Raw genomic sequence first — 27,720 nt, 5'->3', positions numbered from 1 at the left:
CAAATTTTATAAGCATGCTCTCCACCCCATTATTCAAGTCATTAATGAAAATATTGAGTAGACCCAGGAGAGGCTCCTTCAGGACCCCACTAGATATGTCCTTCTAGTCTGACAGCAAATCATAGATAACGATTTTTTGAGTACAGTCTTTCAACCAGTTGTGTACCCACCTTATAGTAATTTCATCTAGACCACATTTCCCTAGTTTGCTTCTGAAAATGTCATGATTATATGTTCAACATCTGAGGTTTAACCACTCGTTATGACCATTCTGATGTCATCAGGATTATTTTTGTAGGTTTGCAGAATACCCAGTAGGAAGTCTACTGAGACCTGTGATGTGAAATTAAATAGATAACAAACATAGCACAGATGATTCCACCGATGCTCTTAAAATGCAGCTAACCAGACTGGGTGCTGGCCGACAGGGATGGATTCAAACACAATCTAAGGTCTTGGGTAGAGTAGGATTTAAAATGTGATGTTAATACGTGCTAACTAACGCACTAAAAAAGTCTAGTGCCGACAACACCCAGTGCCTTTAACACATGCTAAATGAGGCAGTTAAAGACATGCGGGAGCCTAGCTAATTTGTGTAAACATCAGGCCTCCAGTCCTAGACTAGACAAAGCCCAAGAAGACCAGACTTGTAAGGTTTCTTTAGCTCTCTGGAAATGCAGGCTGCCTGTGCAGGGTTGTCTTGCCTTTGCTTTGTGGTCAGCGAGGGGAGAAGGATCTTGACCCACTGTGCTGTGTCAGCTCTTTAACCTCTTTTAGGGTTGATGGTTCCCATTCACGCTTGTGCCCTTCAATATCTGCTTGTAGCTTAGGTTGCATTTATAATGATTTATACTTGTGTTTTGTAGACACTACAGCTGGTGCTTCAGATGGCTGTTGCCCTAGAATCCGTCTCTGCCCTTAGAAGTAATTGTTAAGCAAAGGAAGGAGAAGTCCCCATTGGTTCTAGGTTGTGTATATTTTGCTCCAATTTCACAGATCTCAGAAGTGCTGTATGAGCCTTCTTTAGCTTTCCTTGTTCTTCCTCCCTAGACTCTGTTTGGTTCTGTGTTTGGACCTTTTCCCTGTTGCATACTACTCCTGGATGGGGCCCGGCTGCCTGGAAGAGAGCCTTTCTTTCCTTTTGAAGTATACAATTATAGCCGTGTGAATGAGTCAGTAGCTTTGTGTTTTGAAGTGACAGAGTGTTTCTGGATCCTTCACGCTCGTGTGACCGGCACAGATGGTGAGACAGGCTCCCACCAGGCTAGCTTAGTGATAGGGGCTGCGGAGGAGGAGATTGGAGACTCCAATTTTCTGCTCTGTTATGCCACTTCCTCAGCTTTGTCTTGGGTAACCATTTGTAAACATTTGCTCATTGCTTGTTTTTTCCCTGTGGTGGTGGTAAAGAGACCGACTGGAACATCTGAAGCTGCATGGGCTTCATCTCCCATCTGCCTACAAGCCTTAATTTTGGCTGTTAAGGAGAGCAAAGAGATGTAATTGTTCTGGTATGTGAGTGTTTCCCCTTCCTGATCTTAGTTAATCTTGCTGTGTGGCCTGCTAATTGCATTGAGTGTGTGGCTTTTCTAGAACCTGCAGAGCAAGAAGTTGCAGGATGTTCCCTGTCAATGCAACTTGTTAGTGTCCCTGGTGCCTTTAATCCCAGAGCTCTGCCTTGGAATCATCATCTGTCGGGGGAGAAGAGCTGCACCTGTGCCTCTGAAGGGGTATGCCAGATTCCCTTGTCCTCAGGAGTAGCCTCTGTTTCCAGGTGGTGATCTGTGAATCTCTGCTGCCCAGGGCCCCTTTTTGCAGGCAGCAGCCCTTCTCTGAGAACAGCGTGCTCTCCCCAGAGTGTTCCCAGGTTCTGCTGGCCCACAGAAGAGCCTTGCTCTAGGAATCCAGTCCCAGGAACTCTTCTCTGCCTCCCTTCCTGTGCAGGGCAGAGTGCTTGGGACAGGCTCCTCGTCAACAACTCTGCCATCAAGGAGTTACTTCCCTTCTAGAAACACAGCATCACATCTCATGTTGCTGCCTGTTGAGGGGATTCAGGATGCTAGTGTCTTATTTTCAAACTGGACACAGGCTCTCTGCGCCAGGGCAGTGCAGCTTCTAGTTACAAATGAGCCCATTGGAACTGGGTGGGTGAGGAGCAGATTATTCTGCAGGCCCCATAGCTTTGGTCAGTTCAGCGGCCACTATCACAGGCACTGACCAGTAGAGTCTGAGAGAGCCCAGCTATCTCCTAGTCTGCAAATAGTCAGATCCTGGTGGGGGTGGTGACTGGCTAATCATGGACTCTTAATGGCAACCAGTATAAATTATTTCCTCCCATTCCTTCCAAGGAATCTGCATCTCTGGGGGTGCGTGAGCTCCAGATTGGGGAGCCAAAGGGCTGTGGCCTGCTGACTGTGCACCAGGCTCTCCTTAAAGGGTTTATGAGTAAGGCTTTGAGTCTGTCACGGAAGTCACGGATTCCATGACCTCTGTGACTTCGGCAGCAGTTTGGGTGTGTGGGAGGGGACTCAGGGCTAGGGGCAGGGGGTTGGGGAGTGCTGGGGGGGGCACTTACCTCAGGGTGGGGGCTCCCTGGCTCCCACTGGCGTGGCCCTGCAGCTCCTAGGTGAAAGAGGGGCCAATGGGAGCTGCACAGTCGGGGCTTATGGCGGGAGCAGTGTGCAGAGCCTCTGGGCCCCTCTGCCGCCTAGGAGCTGCAGGGATGCGTGGAGCTGGGTAGGGAGCCCCCGCCAACCCTCCCCTCCAGCACCAGTGGAGGTCCCGGCCCGAGTGCCGCTGCTTGTCCCCCCCAGCACCAGCACCAGCAGGGTTCTTGGCCACCTCCCCCAGCACCTGCAGCACCCCCGGACCACCACTCCTCCCGAGCACCCGGGGGCCCCCGCCCAAGTTTTAGTTAGGGGTATATAGTAAAAGTCATGGACAGATCGTGGGCCATGAATTTTTGTTTACTGCCCATGACCTGTCCATGACTAAAATACCCATGACTAAAACGTAGCCTTACTTATGAAAGCTCATTCTTGAAGGTGAATGATTCCCCCCTCCACCACCATCACCAGCTTTGCAAACAAACTAGATCTTTGCGTGGTACTGTTTTGGAGTGAAGGCAGAGCGAGGTCAGAGAAATGAGGAGAAACAGACAGCAGGGAGGAGAACTGTGTAGCATGAATCTGATTCAGATCACAAGCCTGTGGGGCTTTTCAGAAGCCAGAGGAAGTTCAGCCTGAATAAGAACCTTGTGGTCACTGTGCAGCAGTGACTTGGTCAGAGGAGACACAATGCTAGTCTATGCCCCACTGCAATGGTCCAGAAACCTGGATGCTGCTCCAAGCAGTCTTCACTGAGAAAGTGTGAGCTTTTGGTAACAGAAGAGCTGCTCTGTCTGAGAACTGTAAACTGAGGCAAGAGTTTTCACACATGGGTGCCTGTAGCAAGGGGGCATGGCCTCCCTCCGACACCGATAGGAAGGCATGGCCACAACCTCCTGCAGTGCCTCTAGTTGGACTTTTCCAAACACCTGAAACTGAAATCAGTGTCTGGCTGGTGCTCAGCACTCCTTACAGTCTGGCCACTCTGGATTAGGAACTTGTCCTTAGTTACCCAGCTTTGCAAGTCTATTCTGAATCTTCAGTTTTTCATCTCAGTGCTACACGGGCGGATGAGACATTAGCTCACAGGCCTGACCTGCTGGAGTCCCGCGCAGTTTCTCAGACGTTGGTTCTGAAGCTGGGATGTTTTAGTCAGGAAACAGGAGCTGATCTGGGCTCTGGGGAGATGGAAGTTAAAGGAAGTGATGACTGCACATCCCATGGGGCCCCAAATGGTCCAGCATTCCCTGCACACGCACACATGCACGTGCTCTCTCTCTCTTTCCAAGGTTGTTATTGAGGGGCGCTCATGGATGCATCAGATCAGGAAAGGAGTTGGGTGGGGGGACCTGAGAGGGGACAGTGCATTAATTATTTTTAAATTCCTTGATTCCTTTTATCTCACTGATGTAACTTCAAACATGTCAGACTCAGGAGAAATTCGCAGAACAACCAGCTCTCTCCTAATCTCATGTTGTTTATATTTGTCAGCCTTTCGTGTACAGATAAACTCTCTGTGATGTCTCACTCCATTCACAGAGGGAAATTTCAGCTTCCTTCATCAGCAGAGTGGGTGCTGAAGGCTGGGGAGCTGAGCAGTTTATATGGTCCACACAGTGGTATATGAAATAGGAACATTGCAAAGGGAAGAGAGCAATTGATTGCAGCTGTCCAGTTCTGGCTGCTCTTCAAAGGCCTAATGGGCATCTCCTACCATCTGTATGAGTTGAGTAAGTTTCTTCCTGATGATGGCTTTGCTCCAGGAGCCCAGTAGTCAGGTGACAGGGGCCTCTTGGTCATACTGCTGCCGCACACCTTTCATTCCTGCACAGCTCACTACAACCCCACACCCATTTCTTTGCAGTGACAAACCCCCATCATTTTGAACCTGATCTCTCCATCTGAAATGTGTCAGTAAAACATCATTTCCCCCAGTATGTGGTGGGGCCAGTAGCTGGCTTGACTCAAGGGAAGGGTAAGTTGCGGGAGAGCAGCTTGCAGTGGCTTTCTGACCAGCCATCATTTTTCTACAGCAGCGTTGGCCTCCCACGCACTTAGTTCAGAGCCTGTGGTGCCTGGAACACTCTCTTGGAGCTCCTCTATGCATGAATGGTTTCAGAGTAACAGCCGTGTTAGTCTGTATTCGCAAAAAGAAAAGAAGTACTTGTGCTCAAATAAATTGGTTAGTCTCTAAGGTGCCACAAGTACTCCTTTTCTCTATGCATGAAGTGTTTCTCGAAGCTTGGACCTTTCATGGAGCTCTTCTCTCCGCTCTGGTATTTATGTGCTAAAGCCCAAAGTTATGCTTCTGCTTTGTTGTTAGGCTGTAATGCTTTGGGGTCAATCCAGACCACTTAAGGCATTGTCACCACCTGCCCTGAAACTCTGGGTACCATAAATACTATGCCTCTGTTGCTCACAGCCCTGACACCAACAGCCAACATACAAGCATGCAGGTCACTCATCCACTGCCCAGTTACTTTTCGTACAGTGACCCTAACACCCTCCCAGTCCCGAATGTCCCCAAAAACATCTGCTCTGTGACAATCTGCTGGGGTACCCAGATTTGTGAGTTACTGTGTTACTGCACTCAGCCTCAGCAAATCAGAGTTTTGCTACCGCCCAGCTGTGTGACAACTCCCTGACACACCAGCTTGTCTGCCTTGCGAGCAAAATCTTCAGGATTCTGCCAGTCCAAACCTTGCCTTAGAGGTAACAAACAGTTTCTGCATTCCCCAGAGATGTCTCCCTCAGTGCCCAACCCTCTCCTGGAATGCTGACAGATATTATTAAGTTCCTTGTTCCTTTCAAGAGACAATACACTGCAGCTCATTAATTTATCTTGACAAACACTTGTATTTCAGTCATAGCACTGATTTGGTTTATAGTAAAAATAAAACAAGTTCATTTAACAAAAAGACATAGAATTAAGTGATACCAAGTATAAGGAATAAAGATATAAAGGGTTACAAGCAAACAAAAGTAAAACTACACTTCTAAGACTAAAACTTAATTTCAGCAAGTTACAGTCTCTACCTAAGCAGGTTTCTCATCTAAGCTCAGTTCCCAGAGACTTCAACCTCCTTGGTTGAAGGATCAAATGTTCTGTGACTGCAAGAGCTCTGGTCCCTCATCCCCCCAAGTGATGATACTAAAATGGCTTCTGTTTCTGTGTATAATTCCCAAAGTTCATTGACCCTGTTACAAGAGGCAGGAAGGTTTCCTGTTGTTCTTCCCTTCCTGTGGGCTTCCCATCCTCCTGCTGATTCATATGTAAATGGGGCTTCCATTGTTTTGATTCCATAATATTCAATTGACGTTGGAGACAGATAGATAGCTGCCATCCCTTCTGTCTGGGAGAAATCCTGTTTCTCCCTGTGTTTGGTCACAGACTCTAAAGCATAATATCAGTGAGTATCCATAATGCCTCATATAGTGTTAATAGACATTTCATAATGATACCTGTCACCAGGGTGTCACCGGTTTTCATAAAAGACCTTACTCAATATACTTCTATAATATGATAATATTGTATGCAATCAGTTGATTCGGTTGCTTACCATTTGAGGTTCAGACCCCCTGCCTTTATAGCCCAGTAAATCTTTGAAATGTATTCTTTGAAGTGTATGCCCAGAGAAAGTTTTTCTCCTACTGGGGTGTGGACACCATGCTGTCTTCTCCCTTGTTTATTAGCTTGATAGCTTTGGTACCTTATATGTAAATGTACCTTCATTGTCTCTGCCTGATGACCAGGCTGGTCAGAAAAGCAAATATACATTCCTCTGTCTAAGGCAGACTGTGCGTACTCATTGCTTGCTAATCACATTTTAAGAACATAATCGTAGCACTTATTAAGAACCTTTTGTTACACCAAACAGTGATTTTCGGGATCAGCGTTTGTATATGATTCCTTACATGAGACCTTTGACGACACCTTTGACCTACAGATTATGAAAACAGTGTGTTAGGTATAGTGAGCTGCTGACACAGAGTACTGAACCACCAATGGGCCGCTGTCACCAAGGCGTTTATGGAGTAGTCCCGTTGTTGTGGTAGCAGCCAAAGACGTCAGCGTTGGGCCTCCTTGTGCTGGGCACTGTACAGAGAGAGGTAGTGAGAGAGTCCCTGCTCCAGATTGCTCACAAACTAAAAATACATCTAGCAACCCTGGGCAGGGGGAGCAGGACACGACATCCATGCGGAGTGATCCAGATGGCAGCAGGCTAGGACCATGGCTGTATCCACTTGTTAGAAGAACTTAATTTTAGGGCATACTTGAGGTTGGACTGTGGGAGAGCAGGAGTGAGTTTATGAGGGGAACGGGGAGGGGGGTAAAGGGAGGAGGCAGACAAGTACGTTGGGTATGAGGAGTGAGATTGGGCAACTGAAGAGCTGCAGTGGTAGGAAAGGGGTGTGAGGAAGGGGACCAAATCACCAATGGCAACACAGCAAATGAGCATAAAATGGCACAGTTTGGCATCCTGTTCGGAACCAAAACGAGATCTGTTACTGAACTCTGCTGAGGCTGCAAGATCTCCATTGCTGAAGTGTGTCCCTCTTCCTTGGTCCATGCACACATTTGGTAGGGTGTGCACATCTGAGGCCCCCACCTTCTTTCCAAAGATCTGTGGTGCTGGGTCATGGAGTCCAGTTTCTTGTGAATGTTTTCGTCTGTGTAATGTAAATGAAGCTGGAATTCTTATGTAATTCCCAGTTCGTCTGAGTGGGATCACATTCCACACCACGCCTCCCTCTGCCTGTCTGCTCTTCCTTTTACCTTCCTGAAAACTCCAGTCTGAGCCCTCTGGTGCTGCTAAACTGCTGGCCTTTGAAAACCCCAGAGAGACAGTGATGGGATGTGGCACCTATCCCCTTTCTGATGGCTCTTGCTCTGCTCCCGGAAATGTTGGTGCTGGGTTGTATTATTTCCAAACCTGATGCCCTTAGGATTAATGAGGCATTTGTGCTGTGTGAAGAAGCGATTTACAAATGTGCTTTTGCATCCAACAAGTCTCACTGGTGAAATCATTAACACCCTGCAGAAGCCACTCCAGTCTGGGCAATGACTGGTGGTTGCTCTTTCTGAGCAGGGTTTACGTTTGATAACTTAATGCTGTTGGTATAGTGCCTGATAATGAATGGCCTTGGGTGTCATGGGACACCGCAGTCAGGTAAGTTGCTGGTGTACTGTGCATAGGCGGCAATCTGAGAGCATGTGCTGTTGCTGGGGAAGGGCGGTGTGGGCTGTTTGGGTACAAGTGGGTCCAGGCTGTCGGTGGGTGAGTATTCAGGGTTTTGTAATGTTTGTGTGGGTAGGTGTATCCAATTGTCTTGCAGTTTTGGGGTGTCTTGGACATGTGGGGTGAATACGCAGGTGTGCGTGTGTAGGCAGAAAACTGCCAAAAGAGTCACATCTGTCTCCTGAACACTCTAGTGAGCGTTCCTAGGAAATTCTGCACTGAGTCGTTGTGTGTGAATGTCTCTGGCTATTACTCTCCCAGAACAGCCAGGACTACTCAGAGTTGCCAAGAGAGCCTGCAGCTGACCTTAATCCCACAGAAAGGAGAGCTTGTTGCTTTTTGCAGCTTTGGGGCAGATGTGGGACGGCTGCAATTCCCTTGTGATTGGTTCTGTTTCTTCCTTCTCCTCTCTTGATGGCCATGATGTTGTGTGTAAATCCAGGCACAGGAGGGATTTTGCCCAGATGGGTAAGTGTGAATTTGTGTTGACCTGGAGAAGGTGTCCATGGGAATGTTACCTCCCCGTAGAATGAGCTTGTTTCCCCTTGAGTCTGCAGTGTTCAGAGCCACTTGTAACTCATGACTGTGTCCCCCAGGAGGCTGGGAGTGTTTTCATGGCCTCTTCCAGTGACACTGAGTTTTGTCCTGGGTTTTGAAAATCCCTGCATTCGTGGCCCCTCTGGGAGCTGGTTGGGGGCTATGCCAGTGGCAATGTCCAAAGGCTGGCTGAAGACGTGCACCCCAAGGAGCTCCCCCACCAGGCCTGTCGCATGTTGAGAGTGTGCCCTCACGTGAGCGCCCCTCCCCCCATGCAAGTCCTTGACCAAGGGTTTCCTCCCCTGCATATTCCAGCAAGTCTTCAGGATGTCATCATTTCTTGGCTGAGGGCATTGGAGGAATGAGCATCTTTCCCTCTCTCCTTCATGAGGCCAACACCCAACCACCTTCTCCACCTGACCCAGGACAGAGGTTCTGTTTTTTATTTCAAAATCTAGTTACCCTAACTCATAACCCCCACTGAAAGCATCTCAAATAATGTGTCTCAGTGCATTAGTACAACCTCCACCCCACCCATACCCTTTGCACACACAGCTCCCATTGCCTTCCGTGTTGCTATTATATGAAGGATTTCCCCATCTGATGGTTGCTACCTTGGAGGAGATGGGTGGGGTTCTCTGTGACTATACTGCCTATGATGGGAGTGGTTACATGTCTTGCACCTCAGAGGACTCTGTCCATGCAGTAGGAACAGGTTAGGAAAAGTTTACTGGTCCCCTTATTTTGGAAACCAAATCTTTCTCAGTTGTGGTTTTCAGTGAGCCATGTGTTTTTAGCTTTTCCATACATGGGGCCTGCTGCATTATGTCATTTTGGGATGGGCTTGGTTCTCACACTGATGTCATGGAAGCTCTGCTGAGCCAAGGCACATGGAAAAGCTGGCTGAAAGGAAAAAAAGTGATTAACAAACTGAACAGAAAAGTGTCTGCCCGTCTTTACTGCCAGCAGAGGCTCTATTTATTCCCAACCTGGCCACCCCTTATTCTTCCCGTGCAGATCTCCCAATTCATTTTTCTCTCTATAGCTCCTAAGGACAATGTGGTATCTTTACAATGATTGTTCTTTCACAATATTAACTCTTAATTAATGTGGTGTCCTGGTCAAATTCCACCTTGTTACGCTGTCTCCAGTACCTAACTGTCCCTTTCTGATGCATGATTCTTCTTTCCTACCTGTGATATCCTGCTGTGTGCAGTTAAGTAGCTGCCTTCTTACACCCCAGAGGTAGCTACATTTCAGTGGTAGGTTTAGTGATACTTATGTCTTCATTGCTTGCCTCTCAGTGGGGTTATGAAGGTGTTAGCTGGTATTTGTAAAAGCTTTCCAGCTCCCAGATGGAGGAGGGCAAGATAGTGTCTTTAAAAGTATATGAGGCTCAGATCTAAATCTGTTTTATAAAGTCTCAAGTTATCATGAATCCCGAGATGACTTCCCACCTCAATGCTTTGGCTGTGAGAATGGAGACTCTGAGGTTTGGGGGTGTAATGAGGGAGAGCTCTAGAGCCTTGGTTTCAGATCCCACTTAGGGCACATGTGAAACAGGTGAGACCCACCCTAGTGTCATGTGATGTTTGTCCGGTCTGCTGTCCCAAGACTGGCATAGCAGGAAACTACAGGTTAGGACTGAAGGGCAGGAGCCCCAGGAAGGAATAATAGGCAGTGCTAGAGGGAAGAGCTGAGGTGCAGTGGTACAGTTGTGGGTCCCAGGAATGGAACAGTAAGGGGTATGATAGGTCAGGATTGGGGGGCATTGGCACAGTTGTGGGGGGAGCTTGCATGGGACTTGGCCACTCAGGCTAGTCCCATCAGTCCCTCAATTTCATAAACTTTAAATTTGTTCACACAGTGCAAAAAAGAGAATTGTCAGCAGCAGCCCAGGCCTCGTTATTTAAATCCTATTTCACTCTGCCCATGTCTTGTAAATTGCCTTATCCTGAAGCCTCATGTTGGTAGGAAAATCAGTAGAATTTATAGAACAACTTGCTTTGATAGAAATACGGTTAATCTGGCCAGAGTACATTGGGACTTGCGGTTTTCAATCCAATATGAATTTTAAAAATGAATCTGTTAAGCTCCAAATTGCCTCAGGAAAGCAAATTTCAGCTATCACATTCCAGCCCTGCTTGTAAAGCCATCTGTCTTCACATTTGTGTTTGTAAGTACAAAACAAGAGCTGGATCAAACACGCTGCCTAATTGTAGCTCCCAGTGTCTACTGGACCTGTGGAAGCCCATCTCTCTCTCATCCTCTCACTGCATCCTTTCTTCTTCCACCCTCAAGATGCCTGTTGTCATATGTTCTGGAGTCAGCAGATTACTTCTCTTTGGGGTGAGGTGCTGACAGTTGCCACCTATTTGCATTTGTCGTCCTGGCCCAGATATCATGTTGTGCAGTGCCCTCTTCAGCAGCAGGTGTTGGGGCCACAGGCCTGTTCGTGAATGTCTGCAAAGGGCCCAGAGCTCCTTAGAAGAAAGTGCAGAATCTCATTAGTCCCATTAATGCAGAGTGCACCAGTCATTGGAAGGAGACTCAAACCTGAGGCTTCTTACTTATCCTGCAGGCACAGGACAGACCCATGGAGATTGGCCTTCCACTGCCTCTCAGGTGTGATTGTTAGTCACATCTCCACACTTGCTCCTGGGGATGGCTGTGCTATGCAGGGCACACTTCATTGGCACTTCAAAGTTCTTATATTCAGATTTATTGTTAAATCGTTTCTGTGTAATTCTCAAAATGTTTGGGGCATCAGATGAAAAGCTGATAGCCTTTTGTAGGAACAAACCAGCACTGGCCCCTGGTTTGGGGGAATGGACTGTACAGGACTTGTCAGGGTTAACTCCTGTGTCTGTCTGAACCTCCCAATCCACATCTGAAAACTTAGCAACATCCCCTTGGGTGAGCGTTTTAGGAACTCAGGGACAAGATGCTGGGGTATAGATGTAGGAAGGCCCATCAGAGCTGGTGCAGGGAATGTGGTCCCCCTCCCCACCGAGACCCCCACTGTCTCCGTCCTAAATGCTCAACTGAACTGGCATTTCACAATGATTTGTGTTTTAAATCAGAGCTAATTCCAGGCAGCACCTCTGGGTTTAGTGCCCTGGAACTGTCTCATGCAGAGCCAGAGCTGCAACTGGCAGGTAGGTTTCTGCTCCGTAGGATAATGGCTAGTGTGATAGCCTGAGGAAGCTCTCTGTGCTTTTGGGGTTCTCTGCTGCTTCCAAGCTGTCCCTGCTGGCCAGACTCCCTCCCTGTAGCATGGCCTCGCTGCTTCTCTGGTGCTTCATCCATCACTGTGATTGCTTTATTGAGCCACCTCAGTTATTTCTGCTGCTTCTCTGGAGCACAATAAATCCAGCCCTGGGCACTGAGCACCCAGGCAGCTCAGAGGGTTTCTGGGAAGGCTGCTTTACCAGGCCCAACATCTGATGACTTTGAGCCTGGAACTCACCTAAGACAGTGTTGAGATATTCAGGGTACTTGAGCCACCACTCAAGCTCCAGCAGAAAGCCTGTTTTCTCCCCTGCTCTAGTCACACGCATCCTTTGGAAGAGCCCTATGGAGAGAGTGGAGACCGCCTTCTAGGGGATGAGGCATCCAGCGGTGAGGGCCTCATGGCAGTGCTTTTGCCTTCTAGTTTTCCTTCTAGTTTTGTTTAAAGGGTTAGGAATGGAGGCATCCAGGGCTCTGGTTTATTGATTTCCCAGCACCTTCATGTGCTGTCCATTTTCTAGAGGATCCTGTAGCTCCCTGAGCTCTTAGTGGAGGGCTTGCCAGCTGTTCTTTGCCCCGGAGCACAGAATTCTTTGCACGTGCCCAGGATTCGAGTCCTGCCATCTCCTCTCCACTTTTTGGCTGCAAAAATCCTTTGTCCTTCTGCGCTAGTTGTTGCAGGCTCCAGATTGTAGCCTGTGTGATGCTGTTTGCTGAGTAGACGCATGATTTGCAGTCACAGACAAACCTTTGCCGGGGTCCAGGGCATGCTGCCTCTGGGCCTCCTCACCCCCACCTGGGTCCTCTGCCCCTTACCCCTGCCCCCTCAGTCCTGATCCCAGCTGCTGGCTCTGTCCCGTAGCACCCTGCTGTCCCACAATCTGCTGCAATGCCCCCTTCACTCACTGTTCGTGGGCACCGTGATGGTCTCATTTTGGCTGAAGTCTCTGCGACCAGGCTGGGAGTCCTGGGGGCTGCTCCCAATTCTGCCATGGACTTGCTAGATCCCTTTGGACAGGTCCCTTTTAGAGGTACTGAGCGCCCAGCTGCCAGTGACTCCCGTCTCTGCTGATCAGGCCTTTCTCTGTGTCATAGAGTGAGGGCTGAGTGAGGTGCCTCTCCACTGTGGCTCCATGCACTGGTCTGGTAGGATCCTAGCACTGAAACACCCTTAAAATGCTTGAATACTGGGACTAGAAGGGAAAAGAGCATCTGTAGCTAAAGAACCCCATGAAATGCGCCTGAAAGATATGGGTTTTTCCCATGCTGTGGGGCTGCAGGGCTGGGCCTGGTGCTGTGGGGAAGGGCTGCTGGGTGAGGCTTGGGGCTATTCCCAGTATCAGGCGGAAGGGATGGGGTTGTGGGGCTGGGGGCCGTGCCCAGTCCTGTGGGGGAGGGTCAGTGTGTGGGGCTGGGGGCCGTGCCCAGTGCTGGGGGGGGAGGGTCAGTGTGTGAGGCTGGGGGCCGTGCCCAGTGCTGTGGGGGAGGGTCAGTGTGTGGGGCTGGGGGCTGTGCCCAGTGCTGGGGGGGAGGGTCAGTGTGTGAGGCTGGGGGCCGTGCCCAGTGCTGTGGGGGAGGGTTGCAGTGTGAGGCTGAGGGTGGTGCTGTGGGGCTGGGAGCAGTGCTGTGGGGAAGGATGCTTTGTGGGGCTGGGGGTGGTGCTGTGGGGGTTGGGGGTGGTGTGTGAGCCTGAGGGCAGTGTGTTGGGGGCAGTGCTGTGGGGGAGGGTTGGTATGTGGGACTGGGGGTAGGGCTGTGGGGGAGGGGCGGTGTGTGGGGCTGGGGGCGGGGCTGTGGGGGAGGGGCGGTGTGTGGGGCTGGGGGGGCGGTGTGGGGGGCGGTGTGTGGGGCTGGGGGGGCGGTGTGTGGGGCTGGGGGCGGCGCTGTGGGGGGGCGGTGTGTGGGGCTGGGGGCGGCGGTGTGGGGGAGGGGCGGTGCGTTGGTGGGGGGTGGCGCTGTGGGGGAGGATCGGTGCGTCGGTGGGGGGTGGCGCTGTGGGGGAGGGGCGGTGTGTGGAGCTGAGGGCGGCGCTGTGGGGGAGTGGCAGTGGTGTGTGGGAAAGGGTTGTCGTGTGAGGCTGTGGGGGAGGGTTGCTGGGGGTGGCGCTGTGCGGAAGGGTCCGTGTGAGAAGCTGAGGGCAGTGCTGTGCGGGAAGGGCGGTGCTGTGGGGCTGGGGGAGAGTGCCGGTGTGGGGGCCAGAGGCAGCACTGTGCAGCAGGGGGTGGTGTTATGGGGCTGGGGGTGGTGTGTGGGAAAGGTTGTCATGTGAGGCTGTGGGGGAGGGTCAGTGTCTGGTGCTGGGGGAGGCACTGTGGGGTTTTATCTATTTAATTTCTGTTTCTGGTATTTCTCAGGGATCATTCACCAGATGAAAGGCGACTATGACTCTGCCCTGAAACTCCACAAGACTCACCTCTCCATCGCCCAGGAGCTGAATGACTATGGTGCGCAGGGCAGGGCCTACGGCAACATGGGCAATGCGTACAATGCCCTGGGCATGTATGACCACGCTGTGAAATATCACCGGCAGGAGCTGCAGATTTCTATGGAAGTGAATGATCGGGCCTCGCAGGCGTCCACCCATGGGAACTTAGCAGTGGCATATCAGGCCTTAGGCGCCCACGACCGAGCCCTGCAGCACTACCAAAACCACCTCAACATCGCCCGGGAGCTGCGGGACATACAGAGCGAGGCCCGGGCCCTCAGCAACCTGGGCAACTTCCATTGCTCGCGAGGAGAGTACGCACAGGCAGCCCCTTACTATGAGCAATACCTGCGCCTGTCCCCTGAGCTGCAGGACATGGAGGGGGAGGGGAAAGTTTGCCACAACCTTGGCTATGCCCATTACTGCCTTGGGAACTATGAGGAGGCTGTAAAGTACTACGAGCAGGATCTCGCCTTAGCAAAGGATCTACACGACAAGCTGAGCCAAGCCAAGGCCTACTGCAACCTGGGCCTGGCGTTCAAGGCCTTAATGGACTTCAGCAAAGCCGAGGAGTGCCAGAAGTATCTGCTGTCTCTGGCCCAGTCTCTGAACAATTCCCAAGCCAAATTCCGGGCTCTTGGGAATCTGGGAGATATTTTTGTATGTAAAAAAGATGTAAATGGTGCAATAAAATTCTATGAGCAGCAGCTGAGCTTAGCCCATCATGTCAAAGACAGGAGATTGGAGGCCAGTGCCTATGCAGCCTTGGGTTCTGCATACAAGATGATACAGAAATATGACAAGGCCTTGGGGTACCATACACAGCAACTGGAGGTTTACCAGGAACTAGGGGATATGCCGGGTGAATGCAGAGCTCATGGCCACCTTGCTGCAGTGTACATGTCCCTTGGGAAGTATACCATGGCATTCAAGTGTTATGAAGAACAGCTGGAACTTGGACAGAAGCTGAAGGACCCCAGTATAGAGGCCCAAGTCTATGGTAACATGGGCATCACCAAGATGAACATGAATGTCATGGAGGAAGCTATTGGCTACTTTGAGCAGCAACTGGCCATGCTACAGCAGCTGAGTGGAAACGAAGCTGTGCTGGACAGAGGCCGGGCATATGGAAACCTGGGGGATTGTTATGAGGCTCTAGGAGATTATGAAGAAGCCATAAAGTATTATGAACAGTACTTATCTGTAGCTCAGAGTTTAAATCGCATGCAAGACCAGGCGAAGGCCTATCGGGGCCTGGGAAATGGACACAGGTAACAAATGCCAAAGGCTGGAGTATTGCATGGCCTTTGGTATTGAGAACTGTCTTGAAAGTGAATGAGTGAAAATACCTGAATGATCATAGAATCATAGATTAATAATAGACTATCAGGGTTGGGAGGGACCTCAGGAGATCATCTAGTCCAATCCCCTGCTCAAAGCAGGACCAATGCCCAATTTTTGCCCCAGATCCCTAAATGGCCCCCTCAAGGATTGAACTCACAAACCCTGGGTTTAGCAGACCAATGCTCAAACCACTGAGCTATCCCACCCCCTCGATGATTATACCATCGCTACTCACGTGATTCAGTGGTGAGCAGTGTCACAGCGAGTATATGGGTGCATATGCTCCCAACAGGGAACCAACCTGAGAACACACAACCAAGACAATATGCTGGATTTCTCTCACACTGTGCAGTCACTGGCTAGCAAGCTGTGTTTGTGCTGGGGGAAGATAGAGGGGTGTGTGTATGTGTTTGTGTGTGTAAACAGAGGTAGATGGGCAGCTAGGGGGGTGGGTATGGGGCAGGGTATGTGTACATCTGTGAGAGATAGGAGTATGGGTACATGGGGGAGGGGGAACTTTACAGATGCATTTGTGTGGGTTGGGGTTACATGTATGGATGTTTGGGTGTAGAGCTGTGGGGGATGTGTGTACAGATGTGTGTTGGGTGTATGTGTGTGGCTGTGAAGGGTAGATGGGGTGCTGTGCAGGTATCTCTACACGTGTGTCAGAGGGGTATATGGCTGTGGAGGGTACATGGAAGCTGCGCGAGTGTATTTGTACAGATCTGTCTGGGGTGTATGGCTGTGGGGGTGTATGTGTACGGATGTGGGGGGGCTAGTGGCTGTGAAGGGTATGTGGAGGGCTGTGGGGGTATATGTGTACAGATTTGGGGGGTGGCAGTGGAGGATACATGGGAAACTGGCGGTGCATGTGTAGAGATGTGTGTAGGATATATTGCTGTGGAGGTGTATGTGTACAGATGTGGGGTGTACGACTGGAAGTATATGCGTACAGTTTTGTGTGGCGTGTATGGCTGTGGGGTTGTATGTGTATAGATGGGGGGGTGTACGGCTGTGGAAGTATATGTGTACAGTTGTGTGTGGGGTGTACGTCTGTCGGAATGTATGTGTATGGATGGAGGGATGAATTGTTGTGGGAGGTGTATATGTGGGGCAGGGTGTACACACTGGGTGGTGTGGAATGACAGCTGTCTGGGTGGTGCGGGAGGGTTGTGAGGGTGTGCGTGTATGACTGTAGGGGAGCTGTACAGCTGTATGTGTATGGCTGTGCGGGGCAGTGTCTACACACAGGGTAGTATGGAACGACAGAGCTGTCTGGATGGTGAGGGGGAAGGTTATTCAGGCTGTGCTATTACCCTGAATAATGAAACTTAGTTTCCCTGCCCTGGACCCCCTGGAGTGAGGAGTTTACAGGAGATGCAGAGGAGGCCTGGACAATGTTTTGGGCCTGATTGTGGCCTTCAGGGTCTCTTGTACCATTGACTGCAGGGTTCACTGGCAAGTTCACTGATGGTAGTTCTGAAATTCCCTACATCTGGCAGCGGGGACATGGCAGATTTGAGCTGGCTGCAGAACAGAGGTTCTCTGTAGGACGTGACGGTGAAAGATGGTTTTCATGTCACACCTGCCTAGGCAAGATAAATGCTCCTTTTCTCTCCACACAGGGCAATGGGAAGTTTGCAGCAGGCTCTCGTGTGCTTTGAAAAGAGGCTAGTGGTGGCCCATGAGCTCGGGGAGGCGTTCAACAAAGCCCAAGCCTATGGGGAGCTGGGGAGTCTGCACAGCCAATTAGGAAATTATGAGCAAGCCATCTCCTGCCTGGAACGGCAGCTAAACATCGCCCGAGAAATGAAAGACCGGTCTCTGGAGAGCGACGCTGCCTGCGGCCTGGGGGGAGTCTATCAGCAAATGGGCGAATACGACACGGCACTGCAGTACCACCAGCTGGACCTGCAGATTGCAGAAGAGACCAACAATCCTACGTGCCAGGGCAGGGCCTATGGGAACCTGGGATTAACGTGTGAGTCTCTGGGCACCTATGAGAGGGCAGTGGTTTATCAGGAGCAACATCTCAGCATTGCAGCTCAAATGAACGACTTGGTGGCCAAAACCGTGTCCTACAGCAGCCTCGGGAGGACGCACCATGCCTTGCAGAACTACTCTCAAGCTGTGATGTACTTGCAGGAAGGTGAGTGGATGAATTATCCAGTGGCTTTACGTCTGCAGAGGACGGGGGAGAGGGCATATCCGTGTGAAAGGGAGCGAGGTGTAGGAATGTGAGCATGTGTGTCTAAGACATTCGCTAGCTCTGACAGTATCCTGCAGACCCGTGCAGTTACCACCCAGGGCACTCTGCCCTTCATTAGTGGCCAGGCTGCCCAGACCTTCATGTAGCAGCACATTGTGACAGACAAGGGAATGGCAAAGCTTTAAAAGCTTATACTGGCATTAGAAAAGGTTCAGAAAAGGGCAATTAAAATGATTAGGGGTTTGGAACAGGTCCCATATGAAGAGAGATTAAAGAGGCTAGGGCTTTTCAGCTTGGAAAAGAGGAGACTAAGGGGGGATATGATAGAGGTCTATACAATCACGAGCGGTGTGGAGAAAGTGAATAAGGAAAAGTTATTTACTTGTTCCCATAATATAAGAACTAGGGGCCACCAAATGAAATTAATGGGCAGCAGGTTTAAAACAAATAAAAGGAAGTTCTTCACACAGCACACAGTCAACCTGTGGAACTCCTTGCCTGAGGAGGTTGTGAAGGCTAGGACTATAACAGGGTTTAAAAGAGAACTGGATAAATTCATGGAGGTTAAGTCCGTTAATGGCTATTAGCCAGGATGGGTAAGGAATGGTGTCCCTAGCCTCTGTTTGTCAGAGGGTGGAGATGGATGGCAGGAGAGAGATCATTTGATTATTACCTGTTAGGTTCACTCCCTCTGGGGCACCTGGCATTGGCCACTGTCAGTAGACAGGATACTGGGCTGGATGGACCTTTGGTCTGACCAGTATGGCCATTCTTATGTTCTTAAAGGTCAGTGAGTGCCTTGCAGGGGGAGGATTAATGACTAAACTTCACTCCAAGCAGCCTAAGTCTCTTTGTAAAGCCAGTTTGCCCTGAGTCAAGAGAGGGAAGTCTCCTCCTCAGTGGGTGACATAGCAGGCCAGGGAATGACTTGGGTCCACAAAGCCTGTTTGTACTGAGGACAAACAGCCCCGCAGCCCACCTGGGCTGAGCTTGCCTCAGCTGGGAGCTACCTGTTTATCCCCTTCAGATTAAAGTGGGGATGGGGCTTAGAGCTGGAAAAGTTAACAGGCCCCTCAACCGTGCACCATGACAGTGTTGCGGGGGATGATCTGAGCGTCTGGGAGCCAGGGGACAGATGGAGGGCCCCCATTGATCCAGCCTTGCACGCCTTACCCTTGATGCTGCTGCACCATCTCCCAGAATAAAAGCATTGTCTGTTCAGCATGGCAGCAGCAGTATGAGGAAGAAGACAAGCTGAGTGGATTGAATGGTGTAGGGGAGCTGGGCTGCAGACTGATAGATTAATTACCCGAGTTAGCCTGGATTTCCTGGAAACTGACCTGAGCAGGATTTCAGTATAGTAGAGGGAATTTCAGTTAAATTGGTGGGGGGGAAATCAGTGCGGCCCCCTTTCCTGATGGGAGGTGACCTTCCTGCTGCTCTGGCTGCTGAGAATCCCTGCAGGCCACTCTTCTGCAGCTGAGCCCAGCAGCCCTTACCCCGCCTGGGCCTTTCCCTTACATTCTCTGTGATGCTTGAGACTAACCTGCTGGATGTATCTGACAACACTGGGGCCCATAGAGGTGTGTTGTGTGGGGGCATTGTAGGAAATGCCTGTGGATGTTGTTGGAAATGAAATGAATGTTCCTGTGATAGGTCAGATCAGAATCCCTGCCCTGCCTCTAGCTGCAACAGAACCCTCCTGTCTGCCAGGAAGGTGCTGGGAGACCTGGGGCAAGGGTGGGTGCTGAGGCATGTCCTGGTTAGCTGGATGTATTAGCAGCTGAGAGAGGGGGCCTCTCAGCTGAGGAGGGAGAGGAAGAAGGACTCCAGCAGCACTTGGCAGCTCAGTGCAGTTTTGTTCGTCTGCAGTGTTTGAAGGGTTAAAAGCCAAGTGGCTATGGTGAGAGGCTGCCAGTTTGGGTGGGGAGAGGCTGGAGTGGCACAGAGGAAGGGCCTGGGTCCTAGCTCTGGTGCCTTCTCCCTGCCCTCTCCATGCACTCCGGCTAGCCTGCTCCCTGCCGCTTGTGCTGGCGCACCTTTATGTTACTGTCACGCACCCTCCTGCTGACCCACTGACTCGGACAGCACAGGGAGCACGTACAGCACTTCTCTTCAAGGTGCTCTCAGCCGCAGCAAATCAGTTACGCCTGCACACGGATGAGTGTCCTATTAGCACTGCCGGGACCTAGCGTGAGCCTACTCCTGTCTGCAGCCTGGACACACCACTCCCTTCATCCCAACCCTACCCTCATCCAGCAACAGGAAATCTTTTCTCTTGTCTTCACTTACTCCACTTCTCTTTCAGGACTGAGACTTGCAGAACAGCTGGGGCGTAGAGAAGATGAAGCCAAAATCCGCCATGGCCTGGGCCTCTCCCTCTGGGCTAGTGGGAACCTGGAGGAGGCCCAGCACCAGGTAGGCAGCAGCTCCAGTGATAGGAGGCCCTCTCGTCCCCTATAATGCATCTCTCATCCCCTGTAATGCATTCCCTGTGTGGTCCTTTCTTACACATGGTGCCCATTCAGAGGTGACTTGTCACTGCCCACCTGGGTGCAGTCTCCTGGCCTTCTCTCCCTGGACACAGCTATGTCTCTTCCCCTACAGAGCGGCCAGCCCCTCTGCCTTGAACACTGCAGCAATGGGTGTGATGAGCTGCTTGCAGACCAGGACTGGATGGGGCAGACCTGACCCCAGCTGAGAGCATGTTGGTCCCAGCTTCTTCCCCTCTCCTCCCTAGTCCCCCTCACTGAAGTGTCAGTGTCTGCACACTGGGCTGCTACAGTTCTGAGTGTCACCATGGGCTGTTCTCCCCTCCCAGCTCTATAGGGCGTCGGCACTGTTTGAAACCATCCGCCACGAGGTGCAGCTGAGCACAGACTACAAGCTATCGCTCTTTGACCTGCAAACATCATCCTACCAGGCCCTGCAGCGAGTGCTCGTCAGCCTTGGTAAGAGATACCTGTGGTGCCCGTGGCTGTTGGGAGCTAGGCGTCTGAGTTCTTCCCTGGCTCCAGGGTTTGACCCAAGTTCCAGGTGTGAAGTTCCTCTCAAGTGTTTCTAGTCTAGTAGTTAGAACAGGAGATTGGGATCAGGGCTCCTGTGCCTTTTTGTGCTTCTGCTGCTGGCAAGCTGAGCCAGTCCCATTGTGCTCCATGCCTCAGTTTCCCCATGTGTAAGGCTACGTTTATGTCATGGAATTTGTGACTTCCAGAGACCTCCCTGACATTTTCTGCTTCAGCCCCTGGGGCTGCGGGACTGGAGCTGGCAGCTAGTGGGGCGCCGGCAGGGTTACAGCGACAGCCTCCTCAGGATCCACCTGCAGGATTCCAGCGACGGGCAACAGCCCGCAGGAGGGTGGGGTGGGGAGAGAACCCCACAGCTCCCAGCCACCACCGTGGCAGGAGAAACCATGGGAGCTACAGCAGTAAAAGTCACAGACAGGTCAAGGCTTCCGTGAATTTTTGTTTATTGCCCATTACCTGTCCGTGACTTTTAGTAGAAATAACCGTGACAAAATCTTAGCCTTACCTATATGTAATGTGAGGATAATTCCTCACGGGAGCCTTGTGGGGCTGCACTTAACATTTGCACAAAGCACTGAGATCCTGGGATGAGGCATAGTTCAGGATGTCCTTTCCCTGATATTTCATTGCTTTCCCTTCTCAGCAGCGCTTCCTTCAGCCCCTTGCTTGTGTACGATTCACTCCTGTGCCCCACAGGGCTGTGCTGGGTCACATCACAGAGCCCACAGCAGCACTCATCTCCCTCCCATTTGTGTGTAGACCCTTCCCTTACAGGCTTGGGTAGGAGATTCCCCTTCACAAATCAGCATCTTCTGCTCCCAGTGCCAGGTGCACTTGTTCAACCTGCCTTTGCTAATACAGAGCAGCCTGGCTAAAACCCTGCCAAAGCAAAGCACTTCCCAGCACATACAATCCTCTGGAGGGGAGGCCTAGGGAGAGAGTGAACCACACACAATGGATGTGAGTCACCTTGCTTAATGCACGACTGGAAGGTAGGCGATCGGACCCATGGGGATGAGCGTGGGATTAAAACCTTAGATAGAAGAGAAGAGTGTGACAAACATACGAATTGTCTGTAATGTTTTTAAGAACTATCTGTAGGACTCTGTACTTATTGCCTTGGCATTACTACCCAGTGGGTGCAGAAGAGTTAAGATTCTGCTCCTGGCGCAGAGCAGGAGACATGATGTATTTGGGGTGTTAGGAATGGGTCGTTATGGATTGGGTTCAGCCAGTCTTTATTGGTGGCAGATCCCGGAAAGACAATGGGAATGCTGAGCAATTGACACTTTACAACAGGAAGTTCTGGCAAGGTGAACACACGAACTCAGCCAACCTGGCTTTGCAGCAGGAGGACACTGGACTGAGAGGTGACAGGAGGCAGTGATAAGAACTGGGCTCACAGAGACACAGAAGCTCACCTGGGACTGACAGGCAAAGAGATCAAGAAAGAGAGAGAGAGCCTGGATGGTTTCTGCAGCAGCATGGCTCGGCGTCGCCCAGGCATTGGCTAGTCTGAACTCTGTCTTACCTTTGCCTCTCTAGCTCACCAAAAGACTTCCCGAGGCTGGGTTACAGTTGACTAATGAACCCTACTCTGTTCTGAAAAAGCTTCCTGAAGTCATTTCAGATACTTGCTGAGCTTCTTTGATCCCTGAAGAGCATAAATGTCTCTGAACAGCAGTCTGCTTCAGTCAGACTCTCTGGGCAGAGCTCTCAGTGAGAAGCAGGAGCACTGGATCCCAGACGCTCCGTTTCAGAAGTGTGGAGGCCATATGGCCTACCCTTGTGGAAAAGTGTGACCTCTTGGGGTCTGGCACACTGAAGGGACAGCTTACAAGTCAGAGTGTAGCACAGATCCTGTGGATCTATGACCGTGGTACTGGATATCTCGGATGTTTGATGTGCCAAGGAGTCCCAAAGGGCACTGGGGTATAGCCGGGGAAGAAGCAACATGCAGGCTGCGTATGATGGCAGAGCAGCCAGCCAGGATGCTTGGGGTTGCTGGGGAAACAAAGACAGTCTGCTACCCTGTGACCTGGAGTGCTGCTGCCCAGCCGCCCAGTGGTGCTGGTCTGGACTGGAATGACTGCCAGGCTCTCTACCCCTTTACAGTGCTCTGCAGGGTCTGGTGCAGGCCTGAGACATGTCTTTGTACCCTAATTGTGGCTCTTCTTCACAGGCCACCACGACGAAGCCCTGGCTGTGGCAGAAAGGGGGCGAACAAGAGCATTCGCTGACTTGCTGGTGGAACGTCAGACTGGACAGCAGGACTCTGACCCCTATTCGCCCGTCACCATTGACCAAGTTCTGGAGACTGTGAATGGCCAGAGGGGACTTATTCTCTACTACTCGCTGGCTGCCGGCTACCTGTACAGCTGGTTGCTTGCTCCTGGGGCAGGTAAGGTTCCTTTCTGTAGATTAGAGCCAACTAGCAAAGCCTGGAAATCAGAGTTGGGACAGACCCATTAGGCTCTCATCCTGTCCACCACCCAGAGGCTGGGCCTGTCACCCAAAGCCTCACTCTGTAATGTGAAATAGGCCCTGGATTATGTGTGCTTTGCTGCCACATCCTTATGCTCCCTGCTCTCTGATAGTGCTATGACAACTTTTCAGGGTGCTTATTCTGCAGTTGCTCATCACAGCTAATTTTACTGCAACTGATACTCGACTCTTGTTGGGAATTCAGTTAAATCTTGGTAGCTTTGGTGGCAATTCAGCTGCAGAGGTGCTGAGGGAATAGAGCCCTTGTCACCTGTACATGGGAATTGGCAGCTGCTGGGGGACCTTTCTTTCATCCTTTATCTAATACTATCATGAAAGCAGGAAAATAGGATCATCCGTGTAAGCTGGATCAAGAGGCAGGCTGGCTCAGGGGATTGGTAATTGGAGATGAAGCCTTTCACCCTGAGGGCACTGGTTTGAATGCACACTCACAGGCCAAATTCATCTCTGCTCTAATTCTGTTGTAGTCACTGGTATTACTCTAGGGAGGAATTTGGTCTGAAGACAATAGTAACTAAAAGATGTCTCCATCTGACAGCTGTTTTGGGGGCCCTGGTAAAATGAGATAGGGGCTTTGTCCAGTTCCTAGTGTACAAATATCCTCTCTACAGAAACCAGTGCTGCATAGCACCTTGCGGGCAGGCCAGGAGAGAGCCAGCCATGGAGACTGGACTCCCCTCTTAACTCTAGAGAGGGAGGCCTCCCCTGGTCAGGGTTAAGGTATGCTGGTGGGTCGGTGGGGTGGGGAAAGGTTCACACTGCTGTGCTCGTGCCATACCTGAGGGAAGGTCTTGACATCACCCCAGAGCTGTCTGTCTATCACCTTGCCACCTTGGTTCCAGGGACCACTAGGGACATAAATTGGCAGCTCCTTCAAGGAGCCATGAGCACAGATGTGTTGTTGGTGCAGTTTACGCAGTCCATGACACCTGTCCCTTCTGTGGCAAGAGAGAGACCCTAGAACCTGTTTATTTCAGTGCACCAGGTTGCAGTAGGGTTGCCAACCCTCCTGGATTGGCTGGGAGTCTACTGGAATTGCCATTGATCTCCCGGTGACTATTGAAAGCAATCCAGGAGATTTTAATAGGTACAGTACAAATAATGACATTACATCATGTTGGGAAAAAAATCTCCTGGAATAGCTTCAGTCAGAGTTGGCAACCCGTTTCCTGCCTCCTCCAGAAACTCCTGTTGAAGCTCTGGCTGCACCTTTCCCTGCACATTTTTATTGATGTACTGTCCATGTGTGGCCACACAAAATCTCGGAGCCTCCCTGTCATCTTCCTCCTGGCGCTGGGCAAGAACGCTATTTACCAGGCTAGGAAGAGGGAGTTGGACTGGGATGTTCTCTGGGACTGTGGAGAGGAGCCAATTTTTGTTCACTTTTTTTATCCGCGCATCCAGGCAGATTCCTCTGGGTGGCTTCCGCTGTGGAGAGGTGGGCACTACCTGGGCTTCTCAGCTCAGTGTTCCTTTCTTGTACCCTTGTTTTGACACCTTCTTCCAGCATTTTTCATTCTTTGTCCCCTGTAACTACTCAATACCCGTGTTTCTTTTGGTCCATACCCCTCTGTTGAGCGGAAGGACTTCATGGTATTGAGGACTGATCTCCCTTTGGGGGATCTGGCTGGCTCATGGGGCCCAAATAGGCCAGCACATGCGGCATGCACAGAAATAGAGGAAAGGAAAGTTCAGTCAGAGAAGCATGTTCAGGGCTTTGACATTCACCCATAAATGGGAAAGTTTTCAGGTGCTTAATTTACCCATTTTTCAACAGCCAATCTGTCTGGATTTCCCACAGGGCAATGCAAAGAATGATAATGAGATTCCAAGCACGCTGCCTCCAATAGAGAACCTTTTATGTAACAAAAAGTCCTCACTTTAATTACATTTCTCTGTTTTATGCTTCCAAATGCATTTGACATGTATTAATTGAAGTGGATTACAGATAACAGGAGGGCAGCCCAGCTTCCTGATATGCCATCTAACTGTCTGATCCTCTGAATCTTCTTCACATGAATGTGGAAACATTTATCACAGAGGAGCAGAGCAGGAAGGATTAATTGGAAGAGGATCCCTTTTTGCAGGCAGCTGTTATTCATTATCTAATAAAGTGATGACTGTAAATCTTCAGGAGTTCTTCTTGTATATAATTTAATAATTGTAACCCTTCACCACGACAAAGCTAAAGAGATAAAGAGCACTAATTCAGATTGCATTGAACATGGTTCAACAAGGAAAGCAAACACAAATGAACTTCTTCAGCTTGGATGACATATTTTTCGCTAGATGTATCTCTTTGATTACTTACTCTAGGAGTGACTTAAATCCTTTATGGATCTGAGTGAAGAGAGGTTACTGTCCTATTACACACATGGTCACTAATTGCCCTCTCAAACCATACATTTTGCCTAATAAAATGATGGTGGTTTTACCACACTGGAGACAGACCTGGGCCTGGTAAGATGGTATCCGCTGGAGGAGCAGGGTTTGTCACTGGGATTCATAGAGATTTAGTCATGGCCCCTCCATCCCTCATCACAAGTTAGGGGCTTGTAGAAGAGCAGCCGCAACCAACCTCCTGGGGCACTTGGGTATGTAACTGCCCGGCCCTTGGAGGCTGTTCTGTGTAACTGAGCTTTGCGAGGCGGTGCTGGTTACACTGTCTGCTCGGACTGTCTCCCACTCTCAGACCCTTATTCTGCAGCTAGTTGCTGTTTCACCTTTGGCTGCCTTACTGTGGGCTGTTATGTGGGAGTTCTCAGGCACTGACTCCAGCTCTCTACTTTCTTCTTGCCTTCTCCAATACGTACGCAGAAACTTTGAGGGCATCTCAGGTTCCTCATTCTAGCATAGGTAATATTCCCTTAGAACTCCCCACTCACCCCTTGACCATTTCCATGGATCCATTTGTGGCTGTTGCTACAGAATAGGTTGCTTAAGTCTTTTAATTTGACCGTCTCTTCTTACCAACTTGGTTTGTTGTTCATGTTGCCACTACAAACAGGGTGCCCAGGGTAATCTTTTAAGAGTGATCACAGGTGCTGTGGCACTGCAGGGTTACTCATATTAGAAAGGGTGTGCTGGTCTGAGTGGAGGAGGGTTTTATCTGCAGTAATAGCTGAATCCTTGACAAAATGTTGCACTCCTGATATGAATGTTTCCTTTCTCTGGTGTGCCCCACTGTGTAATGTTCTTGCTTTAGTATTTTAATATGCATTAATCTACCTTTTACTTCTTTGCATGTGTTTGTTTTTGTGCATACGGGTGAAATGAGAGATCTCCATGTGACACAAGGAGATTCTGCCGTAGTAATAACATTTTTGTTCAGCCTTTCAGCCTTTGTGTGTCCAGTTTGTGGTCAGATACTATTAATAGACATTTTTCATATGCTGCTATTGAAATGTGAATTTCCCTGGTAGATGCATGCGAGAAACATCTGTTTTATAATTCATATGAGGCTGCTGTGATAGTAAGTGCCTTCTGAACATCTCATTAAAGCCCTGCTCAGTTTTCTTCCCTTGATCCATCATTTGCAAAGTACAAAACCAGATTTTAAAAGCAAAGTCTTAATATAGCATATTGGACTAACTCCTGGAAAGCCCTCTGGAGACACGGCACGGCATGCTTTGCTCCATTTCTGCTGGAGATGCCAACCCCTCAGGACTTGTAACAGTTGTACTGCTTTCTGTGTCAGTTGCTGGCAGTGCACTCCCTTCACACAGTTGATAATGCTGGTGATGAATGTGTCCTTGCAGGAATTCTGAAGTTTCATGAATACTATCTGGGTGACAGCATGGCAGAGAATGCCGGGGACATCCATGAAGCAAGCAGCGTGGGCTTCCAAACGGTTACTAATTCAGCACTGGAGCTCTACATCTCAAGTGTACGAGAGGCACTGGGCGTGGACTCCTACTATACCCGGTGAGTTAGGGGTTCATATCCTGATTCTCTTGCTCCCACCTGGAAGTCATGTATCCAAACAGCCGGAGAGGAGCTGATGGCTGAGAAGGCTGAGAACTCTGATTTTCTGGGCCAAATTTTAAATAAGCTTCAACCAAGCTGCTCTATTTTGTATCCACAGCCATCTGTGCTGCAAATAATAGATTATGTGCATGCAGATGGGGTTTGCACCCATAGACTCGATGGTTAGATGTCTCATTATCTGCTATATATGGGCAGATTCTATTCAGAGGCACCCATGTAATTAATTCACCCTCAGAGATTTGCTCATAAAAAATTGCAGTTGCGACTTGGGGGAGAACATTTTTGAAATATGTCCCTTTATGGCTAGCAAATACCTCACGGGGAATGAACAGTCCCTCTGATCAATGTAGCTGCTATCTGACAACAGGTAGAGATTTCCTTCAGTTTATCCATTGTACAGGTATACGCCACAAGTATTTTTACACAATTTTTACTCTGTGGCTTGAACATGAATAGCTTAAATTCAAGCTGTGTGCTTAGCTGTGATTGGTCTCATGAGTCACATAGTGTTATTTGGTTCCCTGATTGGATGAGCACACAAGCACTTCCTGTACTGATACTTGAACATGCAAATTACACTTTGTCTTCTGCAAACACTTAAGCCTGCAGGAAG

General features: G+C 50.0%; 1 protein-coding gene across 2 annotated transcripts in view; it reads left to right on the top strand.

The window, feature by feature from the left end:
* TTC28 (tetratricopeptide repeat domain 28) overlaps window positions 1-27,720 on the top strand; it is a 482,751-nt gene that overhangs the window by 391,775 nt on the left and 63,256 nt on the right. For both annotated transcript variants that reach the window (XM_074973004.1, XM_074973005.1), the window contains 6 exons: window positions 13,966-15,307; window positions 17,006-17,529; window positions 19,898-20,007; window positions 20,411-20,540; window positions 22,798-23,016; window positions 26,879-27,044. In XM_074973004.1, the coding sequence (XP_074829105.1) occupies window positions 13,966-15,307; window positions 17,006-17,529; window positions 19,898-20,007; window positions 20,411-20,540; window positions 22,798-23,016; window positions 26,879-27,044 (2,491 nt within the window). The remainder of the gene's footprint in view (window positions 1-13,965; window positions 15,308-17,005; window positions 17,530-19,897; window positions 20,008-20,410; window positions 20,541-22,797; window positions 23,017-26,878; window positions 27,045-27,720) is intronic.

This window comes from Natator depressus, chromosome 15 (genome assembly GCF_965152275.1).
Source record: "Natator depressus isolate rNatDep1 chromosome 15, rNatDep2.hap1, whole genome shotgun sequence".
Lineage (NCBI taxonomy): Eukaryota > Metazoa > Chordata > Testudines > Cheloniidae > Natator > Natator depressus.
Note: the sequence above shows the minus strand (reverse complement) of the source record. Positions and strands in the feature narration are given on the sequence as shown.